At 39.7% G+C, this 13,066-nt stretch overlaps 1 protein-coding gene across 2 annotated transcripts in view; it reads right to left on the minus strand.

Annotated features, from left to right (window-relative positions):
- Positions 1-13,066, minus strand: part of PPP2R5D (protein phosphatase 2 regulatory subunit B'delta) — a 51,388-nt gene that overhangs the window by 5,611 nt on the left and 32,711 nt on the right. For both annotated transcript variants that reach the window (XM_034427568.3, XM_034427567.3), the window contains exons 11-14: positions 10,096-10,266; positions 9,604-9,731; positions 8,994-9,095; positions 939-1,011 (exon numbers count right to left, since the gene is read on the minus strand). In XM_034427568.3, coding sequence (XP_034283459.2) covers positions 939-1,011; positions 8,994-9,095; positions 9,604-9,731; positions 10,096-10,266 — 474 coding nt within the window. The remainder of the gene's footprint in view (positions 1-938; positions 1,012-8,993; positions 9,096-9,603; positions 9,732-10,095; positions 10,267-13,066) is intronic.

Here is a 13,066-nt window from a genome sequence, read left to right on the forward strand (position 1 = left end):
CATTCAATATTCAAGGAGGTTTTGAGTTAAAGGAATCACTGCATGAAAAAGTCTGGATTCCTACAAGAATTAACACTGGGGATGTATTATATTTCATATAAAATAATACAATGATATAGGAGTAATACTATAACATTATCCTTTAAACAATTTTATGTCCCTTAAAATTAAGTTGAATGAAATTTTTTTAAACAGGTTCATTTGAAATGTGGTACTCCATAGCTATATATAAGGTTTTCCAATAAAGTTAGCTATTCTTGTCTTTCAGGTAATAGACAGGAGAAGTGTTATCCATATATTGCTCCAGTTCTGTGAGAGTCAAACATGGAGAAGCAGTAACTTGCAAAACCAATTAAACTTAATTCCTTTTAAGGCACTCAGCAAGCAATGATAATTGCTATTTAGTAGCTCAGTATTCTGGAGACGAGTACATGCTGTATGTAGAAATTCAGATTTCGTCCCTAGAAACTCTATCTAAGAAATCTTACAAATACTGCTGTTAGCAGAAACAGTAATCAGCTAGGTGGACTACAAAGGCAGTTTCTGACATTGATTCCTTTGATGTAATAATTTACCAAACTTATGAAACCCTAATTTAGTGCCAGACTAAGTCAATAAACAGAACTATGATAGGTACTTGGGTCTCCCAGAAAAACTAGACTAGTTTAGTTTGTTTTAGCAACTGCTTAGATGCATGCTTATCAGTTCCAAAATACCATCAGATAAAGCATGTGACCGCATTTGATCTTTACACTTCAATTTTATACATTGGAAACAGAAGCTGATAGTAACATTTATTGCACCACACACTAAAGCCACAGTCAGATTTAAACACAGGTTTTAGTTCAGCATTCCTAAGAGTGTTTGGCAGTATTGCCTAAAAATAAAAAAAAGTGTGGATATTTCAAAACTTTCCATCTGATCATAATAATCATTACCTGAGGATTCTGCCGAGCTAACTCCTCAATCTTGTGCCACATCTCTTCTCTTTCCTTCAATCTGAACCGCCCTCTGAAGATGGAAAGAAATTTATTTTTTGTATTAAAACTTGTAGTTTATCATTTCTCTAGAGGTCAGATCATGTTACACCATTCTAAATACAAAGCCTGAAAAGCATTAGACTATCCCATGCTACACAGATTCAAATTTAAATACTTCTTTCCCTCCCTTTTCCCTCCCCCACTTATAAATAGTTTAGAAAAATGTAAAATCGTTCCCACATATATCATAAAGTAATACCTTTTCTACTTTCATCCCAGGTTTCAGAGTGACCACAATCATTCCCATCCTTCCCCCCAAAAAGCTGTTCACTCATTTCACCCAATCCTATTAACTCAATTCTTCAGGAGGTAAGAGACATTAATAACCGCCATCTCTCCTCATCTTTGGGTTACCCTCTTGGAGGAACGTCTTATTCCAGATTTCAAAAAACATCATAGATCATAAATCTCCATTTAGGCAGGGGATGTCAAACTGGCGGCCCAGTTTGGCAGGCCGCAGCACCACAAATGGGAAAAATGTTGCAAAATGTCACGTGACGGCAATGTGACATGGTGAGTTTGATTTAGTGTGTTATGGAACTGAGCAGGCCAAAGACCATGAAGCTACTAAATCCAGAAATTTAAATGTTTACTTAGAAGTAAGAATTAGCTTTAAAAATTTACACTGCAATAATTATTATAAACTTTTAAACTGTTTTTAAAGATCGTTATATTTTTTAATCTCAAGAAACATTTACAGATTTGCAATTTATGCTTCTCAGTATTTCTCAGCACTCAGAAAAAGGGCTGCACAGAATTGCTTGCTTTCTACCTATTGGTGACATTATAATACTGGTATTCATTTCCAGTACGCAAAGTGAAAAACCCATTCTTTCCTTATTCCTCTTATTTGGGTTGAGGAACTCTGCCAAAACATGCAGAATATGAAGCAGCAATGAAAACTGGCACATTTTATGTATGTAAGATTTCCATGCGAGCAAAGCCACCATAGGGTACAACCAGTGGTCAAATGTAAAATTTGTTACTACTGGTTCTGTGGGCGTGGCTTGGTGAATGGGTGGGTAATATGACTGAGTGGGCGTGGCCAACTTTTTTTTTAAAAAACTTTTAAAACCATTTTTTCCACAACCTCTTTGGCCAAAGAGGTTGTTAAAAAATGCTTTTAAAAGCCTCTGACGATCCCAGCTGACTTGCCTAATCGGCAGAGGCTTTTTTTTTTTTACTTTTAAAAGCATTTTTTTGGCCAAAGAGGTTGTAGAAAAAATGCTTTTAAAAATAAAATAAAAAGCCTCTGATGATTGCGCGGCTCAGCTGGGCATGGGTATGGGAGGGATTTTTGCTACCGGTTCTCCGAACCACCTGCCGCCATCGCTACCGGATCGGGTGATCCGGTCCAAACTGGGAGCATTTCACTCCTGGGTACAAGCTAGGTGACTTGGAAAGCAGGAAATATTCAGATTGACTTCATACAATTTCAAGCCTGTTCTTATATGGAGATCATCAAGGTAATACTACAATATGATTTACACTGACAAATGAAGTTCAAAGTAATATTTGAAATCATCTAGTCCAGTGATGGCTAACCTTTTTGCCATCGCATGCTGGGGGGGAGAATTCGTGCGCCCCATAATTCTATGCGCTCCGCCCTGCGTGTGCAACCCCCCCTCTCCCCCTGCTCCTGGCACATGATGGCCCGGTAGGCCCGTTTTTCTTTCTCATCTGGCTCCAGATCCTCTCTATGCATCTGGAGAGGGCAAAAACAGCCTTCCCCACCCCCTCGGAGGCCTGCAACGGCCCATTTCCCAACTCCCGGTTGGACAGGAAGTGACGTTTTTTGCTGTCCCCAGCCTCCAGAGCCTCTCTTTCCACCCTCTCCAGATGCATAGAGAGGATCCGGAGCCAGGTGAGAAAGAAAAACGGGCCTTCCCCATCCCCTCCAGGCCCTCCGGAGGCAGGAAACAGCCTGTTTCCCTACTTCTGGTGGGCCCAGAAGGCCCGAAAATCAGCTGGCCAGTGCGTGCATGCGCGCCAGAGCTGAGCTGGCATGCCCACTGTTATGGCTATGCATGCCACCTGTGGCACGTGTGCCATAGGTTCGCCATTACGGATCTAGTCCAATCTATCTCTGGTGAATGTATCTACTACCATACCATCTCCAACAAATGGCCATCAAATTTTTGTTTAGTACTTCCAATGAATTCTACTGCCTCACAAGGCATCAATTTCACTGCTGAAGAGCTCTTACCATGAATGAATTTTCCTGATGTTTCAGTGACATCAGGAAATGTTCTGGCGCCCAGAGTCACCTTGCAGAAGAGATGGGCAGAATAGAAATTTAATAAAATAAATCTGCTTCATCGCAGCTTAAGACCACTGTTTCTTGACTTGACTTCTAGGATATATTAAACAACCTCTCTATGGTATCTCTTCAAATATTGGAGGGCAGCTTGTTTTCTCACAATTTTTTTTCCCTTGCAGCCCCTTATTATCATCTTGGCTGTTTTGCTCTTGTCACGTTTCAATGCATCAATGTCCTTCCCTAAAATGTGGTATTCCCAACTAAATGAAATATTCCAAATGTGGCTTTTGACCAACAAAAAACAATTAGTATTGAATCCTGATATTGTTCTCTATAAAGTATTTGCTGTCCGCTTAGCATTATATGTGTTATCCACATATTTCATCCAAATCATTTATAAATATACTGAATCATATAAAGCCTAGAAAAAAGCCCTTCAGTTTGGCACTCAATATTTTCTTCCAGTGTGCGGAGATCCAGAGGACCCCCCATTGAGTATGATTATTCAATCATTTTTGTATCCACACAATAACACCATGGTTCTGTCCATATTTGGCTATATTCCTCCACTGGTATTCATGAAAGACCCTGAAGCCAAGATACACTGTGTCTGCTTCATTCCTATGGTCTACTAGTCACACTATTTAAAAAAGGAGAGCAGATTGGTTTAGCATTGCTTATTCTTGGTAAATCCGTAGTGGCTACAGCAAAACAATACCGTCTTTGCCAAATACTTACAAACTATAAACTATTTTAGAATTTGCCAGGTAACAATGACAAGCTAATTGGTTAACAAATACTCATGTCCTCTTTACCCTTCTCCAGTCCCTTGGCACTGTACTCATTCTATATGATGTCTCAAACATCACAAAAAGGACTTCCAAGAGAACATCCACAAGCTCTTTAAGAGTTTATGTGGAATTAATTGAGCTCTGGAAACAAATTCATTCAGGTTAGTCAGGTGCTCCCTAACTATCTCTACTTACCTTGGGTTGCCACTCCCTTCTTGTGTCAACTGTTCTGCTTAGGTCCATTTGAACACAGTTCCCCTTTGAGAAAAAGACCAAAGCAAAGGAGGAATTGAGGAGCTCTGCCCTCTCCCCATAGTTTGTTACCATCCTGCCATCTTATCAGAGCAGGGGGCCCACCCTTTCCTTTTTCTACTAAGGTAGCCAAAATAGTTACGTTGTTACTTGCAATTTGCAAATCTAAGTTCCTTTTTAGTTTTAGCTTTTCTATAGACATTAGCTACTTGCTGGTGTGCTTTCTTATTTATTTATTTATTTATTTATTTATTTATTTATTTATTTATTTATTTGTATTTATTTGTATTTATTTGTATTTATTTGTATTTATTTGTATTTATTTGTATTTATTTGTATTTATTTTATTATTTATTTATTTATTGGTTCGATTTATATGCCGCCCTTGGTCCTCTGCCAGTCTTGCAAGGTAGTCCAGATGGGAAGCACACCCAGATGAACTAATTCTATTTTATTGTAAGGTTATAGAAACAGAATCTTGCAAGTTTCTTCCCTGTTGCCTTGACAGCCCAAGAAACTAGAAGGGGAACCTTCACGCCCACATTCCTTCTGCGAGTTGAGCTGCCTCTTATCCAACTGTCCCTCTGGCTGTGGCTTTTCCAAGGCCATTCTCATATACCTTCATCCTTATATCTATATTTTATTTCCTAAACCTGTCCTTCTTAACTTTTGGTTCAATCAAAAGCTTCCTATACATCAACTTGTTTTGTCTCAGTGTAGTAGCACACAGCTATATTTTAATAATAAAACTGCCCAATGTTCCCTTTTTCCTTTTCACAGCATTTTGAAATTAAGATGATTCATTACTTCCTCCTGAGGGCTTGGGGTCCCACTGCTTTCAGCTTTTCAATCAGGTTTTGCTATTGGTTAAGTTCTGAACTAAGAAGACTCACTGGAGAAGAGCCTAATGCTGGGAACGACTGAGGGCAAAAGAAGAAAGGGACGACAGAGAATGAGATGGCTGGATGGAGTCACTGAAGCAGTCGGCATGAGCTTAAATGGACTCAGGGGGATGGTAGAGGACAGGAAGGCCTGGAGGAACGTTGTCCATGGGGTTGCGATGGGTCGGACATGACTTCGCAACTAACAACAACATGGTTCTGAACTAGGAAATATTGGGGTATCACAATTTTGGCTGTGTTGGTTTTTTAACTTATCTGAGCAGTTATTACCTCTTCCCTGAAAGTTCAGTAATATGGCTCAAGAAAATACTATCCACATCTTTCATCTGGTTTGGTGAACTATAGCATATTCCAACAGGTTAAATACTTTTGGATCAGGTTTATAAGACATCTTACAAACATGTTCTTCCCAGTTCTGATGAGGCATAGCCCATCTCATCACAGAAATCTATCCTATGATCAAAGAATCCCAACCATTCCTGTTGAAACCATCTGCACATCCTGCTTCCAAAATTCTTGCCTTTCTTCCAGACACATTTCCTTTGCTAGGAAGAAGTGAAGAAAACCCCATCTGTGGACCTAGTTCTTCCATTCTCCTGCTTGTTCACAGAATCTGGCTGTGTCATTTTTCCCACAAAAGGGACCTTGGAAGTCTTTCCATACCATGCTAAATATGAACCCCAGGGAGGTACATGTCTCTTGACAGACAACTGGACTACTGCTTTGGTCCTTCTTAGCAAGGAGTCACTAGTCCTCCTCCTCCTCTCCCTCCCCACTACTTCAAGGCAGAGACAGGAATCCTTCCCTTTGAAGAGCCTATAAAGTCCTTTTGCTGTCTTTGAGGCTTGTGGCAGCTGCTCTTCATTCATGGTCCTGAAACTACAACAACAGAGAGACTGTGGAATCTACTCCGAAATTCCAAAGGAAAAAAAGTTTTTTTCTAAATAAACTTGGTTTCCTTGAGTTACATTCGCCCATCTCTCTATCCTCTTGCAAACACTTATTTTGTTTAATCCAATATTTTTTCCTCTTTCCTGAATGGGTTCACCTCTAGACTGTTCACTTTCTCTTACACAAAAGCAACAAGTCTGCACGCATGTGCAACAAATAAAGCACAGTCCCTGCAGAACATAGTTATCTCCATCTCCCATATTCCTCAGATAAACAAAAGGGGGAAAAAGTCTAGCTTTGTAGAATTTTCTGCACCATGATCCATAAAATGCCCACAGTTGCTAGTTACCAGATTACCATGGTGGTTTTTTGGATGCTTTCCCCACCAAATTCCTATTTGCCTGATCAAATAAAGTTCACTCTCTGGAAACTGGCTTTTTTGTATATTCCCTGAAATTACCTCAGCTAGTTTAAGTAATGAGAATAGAATAGAATAGAATAGAATAGAATAGAATAGAATAGAATAGAATAGAATAGAATAGAATAGAATAGAATGGAACGGAACGGAACGGGACGGGACGGGACGGGACGGGACGGGACGGGACGGGACGGGACGGGACGGGACAAAACAGAAACGAAAACGAAAACGAAAACGAAAACGAAAAGAATAGAATAGAATAGAATAGAATAGAATAGAATAGAATAGAATAGAATAGAATAGAATTTCTTTATTGAATACAATTTCTTTATTCTTTAAAGTGTGAGCAATTATCAATACTCTATTTAGCTCTTCCTGCTTTTTCCCTAAACTGAACTCCCACACCAAATTCCTTAATTGTTTGTTTGTTCTCCTTAATTGCTCACTGAGATGGATTATAATCCTATAGGTTATTCTCTCTGCTTTCCATACTATCCATAATGTCTTCTGTACTATCAAACAGGCTCAGCTGAAAAAACAGGTTTTCTGTCCTTTCTAGAGAAATAGTCATAAAAGCAATGCTGGAAAATATTCTATTTCCATGATCTTCTGCCTATGGCAGAAGTACACAACTTTTTATTTAATCAAAGGCTTTACTTGAACTTTGAATGACGTGGTAGGACATACTCTTTCCTGCTACACAGAGGAAAAAGTAAAACTAGGTTTTACTTAATTTTCAGTTACCTTTAAAATGAAATTAAATATAGTAAATATGATTGGGCTCGTCATATAACTTATAATTTTCACTATATATCACATTATAAAATATTAATAATTTCTGAATGTTTAAAGACCTACTTCTAGGTTTCTTTGAGCACATGTGTGGGTGTGGGCTCTGATTCATGGGGTGCCTCAGGATTCTATTTCTTTTTTTAAAAACATACACTATTTTTGCAACTGCAAAATTGCTATCTGATACCTTTTCAAAGGTTTCAAGGGAAACAGGTATATGGAGATTGTTTGAGGCTAAGAAGTAGAACATGCTGTAAATCATCCAAATAATTCACGGTACTATCAGATAGGAAAACATCAGTTATGCCTGTTCCTGGATCAAGAGGCCTTGCTTAAGTCATTCATGCCCTAGTCACCTCCAGATTGGACTACTCCATATGGAGCTGCCCTTGAAGAGTATCTGGAAGTTTCAGCTGGTACAGAATCCAGCCGCATGGGCAATTATGTGTGCTCCTAGAGCAGCACATGTTACAACTCTGCTATACAAGTTGCATTGGTTGCCAGTTTGCTTCCAGGTCCAATTCAAGATGTTGGTTTTAACTTTTAAAGCCCTTCACAGCATGGGATGGAGCTATCTGAGGGACTGCCTCTCCCCAATTATTTCAGCCTTCAGCCTGTCCTATTAGATCTCAAAGAGAAGAATGCTGTGCACACCATTAGCTAGGAACCTATATTTGGTGGGTCCCAGAAAAATGGGCCTTTTCGGCCATGGTGCTCAGTTTATGGAACATCCTTCCCCCTGAAATTAGACTAAAACCATCCCTTTTGATATTCTGAAAGACCCTTAAGACCTGATCATGTGACCAGGCCTGGAGTTTCCACAGAACCAGAGACTTGTCTAGACGGCTCCATTTTCATTCTCCCTTCAGCTATATTTTGAATTTTTAATGATATTTATTATTATGGTTTTAATTTAGGTGCATCTTATACACTGAATGTAGTCCCGCCCATCCACTGGCCCCCACCCTTTGGCCTCCGCCTCACAGCAGTTATCTCCTGGCAAGCAAACAGCAAGAAAAAACAGCTCTTTTCAGCTTCAGCACAATCTAATTAGCACAAGTTGATTGGATCGGCCTCCCGACTCTCAGCTGATTTGCTCTCAGCTGTTTTGCGCAGGGCTCTGCTGCTTGTTGCAAAGAAGTAAATTGCTGACGCAGATTTTTTTTCCTTGTGCTAATCAAGCTAGGCTGAAAACGAAAATGAAAGTAAAGCAGGCTATTTGCTGTTTGCTGCAACGAGGCAAAACTGCTCAGAGGCAGAGGGAGATTTCTTTTTCTTCTTTTCCTCACCAAAAAAGGTAGGTGCGTCTTATACTCTAGTGCATCTTATACTCCGAAAAATACGGTATTTGTGTTTTAAAAACTTTTTAGGAGCTTCTTTTACTTCCAAACAACCCATGTTCACATAACTTTTTATAACCGATTAAATGTATCAGGTATTTCAATTATCGGCTTCTTGATCTGTTTTTTGTTCCAGCCCATCTTTTTTGCTGTTCCATATGAATAAGTGGCATGTCTTATTTGCAGAGAGTTTTAAGCAGATCACTGCAGATTTTTCATTCTGGTTATTAACTGCTATCTCAAGGAGGAGAATCTCAGCACTCATAGATTAGTTACTATCAATTTACTTCTCAACGAAAACACTTACTTCTGCTTCTCTGCCTTGTACTGTTGCGTGCAATCATCAAATAGCTTTTGGTTCATCTCCATAAACAGCTTCAGCGCATTGTAGATCAACCCATGGATTGTCCTGCAGAAAACAGAAATTATGTTAATTATTTAAAATGTCTCCAACACACTTTGGCAGAGATTAAAACACACCCTGAGGAAAACAGGATGTTCCACACTCTAAATTCCTAGCACATATGCTTACACATTTATTTGTCAAACAGGCATTCCAAAACATCCAAAAACAATCATTTACAATTCTCAGTACTGAATGAAAAAAAAAATTACCTCCAAAGCTAGTGTGCATGCATAAAACTCATATTTTATTAAACCCACTCCACCCCGCCCAAAAAAGATGAAGTTAGGCAAATAGGGCATAGGCAACATATTCATTTCTCTTTTGGGAATTTAACTTGCATATTTCCAATTATTCCATTCTCTTCTCCTTTTCCTCCCATGATGAAAATGTAGGAGCCTAAACTAAATATAGCAATATTATTGCCCTATCATCAATAATTCTTGACAGAAAAGCAAGCTGAAGATCCCTAATTTGAAATTTCACTCGTCCCAAGCCTCACTGAAATACCTACTTGTTCCAATGACTTTTGGAATTTTTGTAGAGTGCTGGAAACATGATAGGGAGAATTTTGGCTGCATTGTCACTGATCAAACTCATGATATATTCATTATTCCAATAATACAATGCCCTTTCTGCCACCTGTATAAATAATGAAAATGAGACATAGTTAAAAATAGAAAAAAGGGGGCATTCTTAAAATTCTTAATGTTGCCCATTGTAAGGTGGGCATCTGAATTAGATGAACAGCTAGTAGATGCTTTATCAAAATTAAAATTCAGCCTATTTCTATGGGTCTTTGTTAGCTTGGCTTATAACTGAAATTCCATTCTTTTAACAAACAGTTTTATTTCTCTGAAAAGAAATGCTTTTAGTAATACCAGTTAAGTATATAGCAGTCATATGTTTTTTGTTATTTGCCAATGTCCTAGGAAAAATCAAAAATATCTACTGCCCAAGTACCGATACTAAAATCTGCTGTCATCTCTCCTAGCTTTTAACTCACCTGAAAGTGTGGACTAGAGACACATTTGGCCAACTGTCTGAACAGAGGTTCCATAACTTTCACAAACTCAGAAGGCTCAATGACATCCAATATTTCTTCTAGCTCATTCAGAAACATTACTTCCTTGGGGCTGTGTGTTTTCGGCCAAAATTTTAGCAACCCCACTATCACCTGGAAAAAAAAAGCAAGCATATTGATTATATTATATACAACTGATTTTGTAATCTAGAAGCCTTTAATTTTGAAGAAAACTTTACAACATTTTTACATATCCCGTGTAGCATGAAACATAATATATGTTGTGTGTGGGGTGCCGAAAGGGTCGGTTCTCTCGCCCCTTTTGTTCAACATTTATGTGAAGCCGCTGGGTGAGATCATCCGTAGTTTCAGGGTGAAGTGTCATCTGTACGCTGATGATACTCAGCTGTACATTTCCACCCCGGACCACCCCAACGATGCCCTTGATGTGATGTCCCGGTGCCTGGAGGCCGTGCAGATCTGGATGGGGAGAAACAGGCTCAGGCTCAACCCATCCAAGACCGAGTGGCTGTGGCTTCTGGCATCTCGATATAGTCAGTTGGTACCATCACTGACTTTTGGGGGCAAGTCACTGGCCCCCACAGAGAGGGCTCGCAACTTGGGTGTCCTCCTGGATACATGGCTGTCTTTGGAAGAGCATATGACGGCTGTGGCCAGGGGGGCTTTTTATCAGGTTCGCCTGATCCACCAATTGCATCCCTTTCTGGATCGGGATGCCTTACGCAGTCACTCATGCCCTCGTCACGTCCCGCTTGGACTACTGTAATGCTCTCTATATGGGGCTCCCCTTGAGGAGCACCCGGAGGCTCCAACTAGTCCAGAATGCGGCCACGCGGGTGGTTTTGGGGGCAACTTGGCACTCCCATGTAACACCTCTCCTGCGCGAGCTGCACTGGCTCCCAGTGGTCTTCCGGGTGCGCTTCAAGGTATTGGTTACCACCTTTAGAGCGCTCCATGGCTTAGGAACCAGGTATTTACGAGACCGCCTTCTGCCGCCAGTAGCCTCCCACAGAGAGAGGCTCCTCAGGGTGCCATCGGCCAAACAATGCTGGCTGATGGCCCCCAGGGGGAGAGACTTCTCTGTGGGGGCACCTACCCTTTGGAACGAGCTGCCCCCAGAGATATGGCGGATCCTGGATCTGCGCACTTTCCGCCGTGCCCTAAAGACGTTTCTGTTTCATCAAGCCGGGCTGACCTGACCTAACTTTTTAAAATTGTTTTAATTTTAAATCGTTAAATTATGGGTTTTAATATAGGGGTGTTTTTAACTGTGGGCCAAATTAATTTAATTGGATTTTAATATTGTTAGGATATGGTGTAAACCTAACAAGTTGTCCAGGCAATATATGTGTTCTATAACTTTAAATGTATTCTGTAACTCTAAGATGTAATGCTGAGTAATTGTACTGCTGAGTAATTGTAATGACTGCTGACTGCTGACTAACTGCTGACTGCAATTATCATAATTGAACTGTTGAGTCATTGCACTGCTGACTTCACTTATCTTAAGTGGATAATTACTAGTGTAACCGTATATAAGGAGAGAGCCGAGCTATAGTCATTGTTGGACCTGCTCTCATCATTGCTTGACTTGCTGCTTGACTAGAACTATTGATTGGAACTGTTACTGTCGTGTGTGAAGACGTGGATGGATCTGCTACCATCGTGATTTGTTACCAGCGTTGAATTGCTGTTTATTACCAACTGCTGTTTGTCTGGTAAGAAAATATCTGTAACTTCGGATTGATTTGAATGGCTAAAGACTTGGATTGATTAAAAAGACTATGCAACTGTTTTTCACTACAAAGTAAAAGCTTTGTTAAACCAGTTTGTATGTATTGTATTCATTGCTCTCAGTACTGTTTCTCTGTGCACTTACTCTGATGGTTGGTAACACAACAATATCCTTAACAAATATTGTTTTAAATTTTGTATTTTTTGTATTTTATCTGCTGGCTGTTCACCGCCCCTTCGGGAGAGTCCTTCGGGAGAAGGGCGGTATACAAATATAATAAACATAAACATATAATAAACATAAACATATACAGTATTTATAGAACATAGCTGACTCCTGTCAGAATAGGATTTTTAACTTCTTTATTCCCCATGTTATTTTAAAGGCTATTAATATGAATTGCCATTCAGAACCAGTTTAGTGTAATAGCTAAGGTGCTAGCCTACAAAAAAGGAGATCATGAGTTCTAGGCCTGTCTTAAGCATGAAATCCAATTGGAGAACTCAACTTATTAATAAATAATAATAATAACTCAGCCCATCTCACAGAATTGTCTATAGGAGGCAGGAATAGTGAGCATATTAACTCTTTTGAGATAGACAAAACAGATAGATACAAAAGGTAGGATAAAAATCTAAATAATAATATCTTCATTTCCCAGATTCCTGGGGAAGATTTGATCTGACTGACTGACTGTGTGATCAACCATAATACTGTAATAATAGTAGCCATTTATGTTGGGTTTTTAACATTTTAATTGTCACCTTAAACTTTTAGAGCAATCTCCCAGGTCACCAAATTATAACCTCCATTTGAAAATCGAGTGGGGATTGAAGACAGCAGCTTTTATAATGTCACACTGTGTTCATATATCATTTTCTATTATTTGCAGCAAGATATGTTTTATTACATTGCTGTCTACAGTTGAACAAGTAGTCCTCACCTTATAACCATTTATTTAGTGACTGTTCAAAGTTACAACAGCACTGAAAAAATGACATGACTGGTTTTTCACACTTACAACAGTTGCAGCATTCCCTTAGTCCAGGGGTGAAATGCTCCCGGTTCGGACCGGATCACCCGGTTCGGACCAGATCACCTGATCCGGTAGCGATGGAGGTGGGTAGTTCGGAGAACCAGTAGCAAAAATCCCTGCCCTCCCCATGCCCAGCTGAGCCGCACAATCATCAGAGGCTT

The sequence above is a fragment of the Pantherophis guttatus genome, chromosome 1 (assembly GCF_059756535.1).
Source record: "Pantherophis guttatus breed Tessera chromosome 1, ASM5975653v1, whole genome shotgun sequence".
In the NCBI taxonomy this organism is placed as follows: Eukaryota; Metazoa; Chordata; class Lepidosauria; order Squamata; family Colubridae; genus Pantherophis; species Pantherophis guttatus.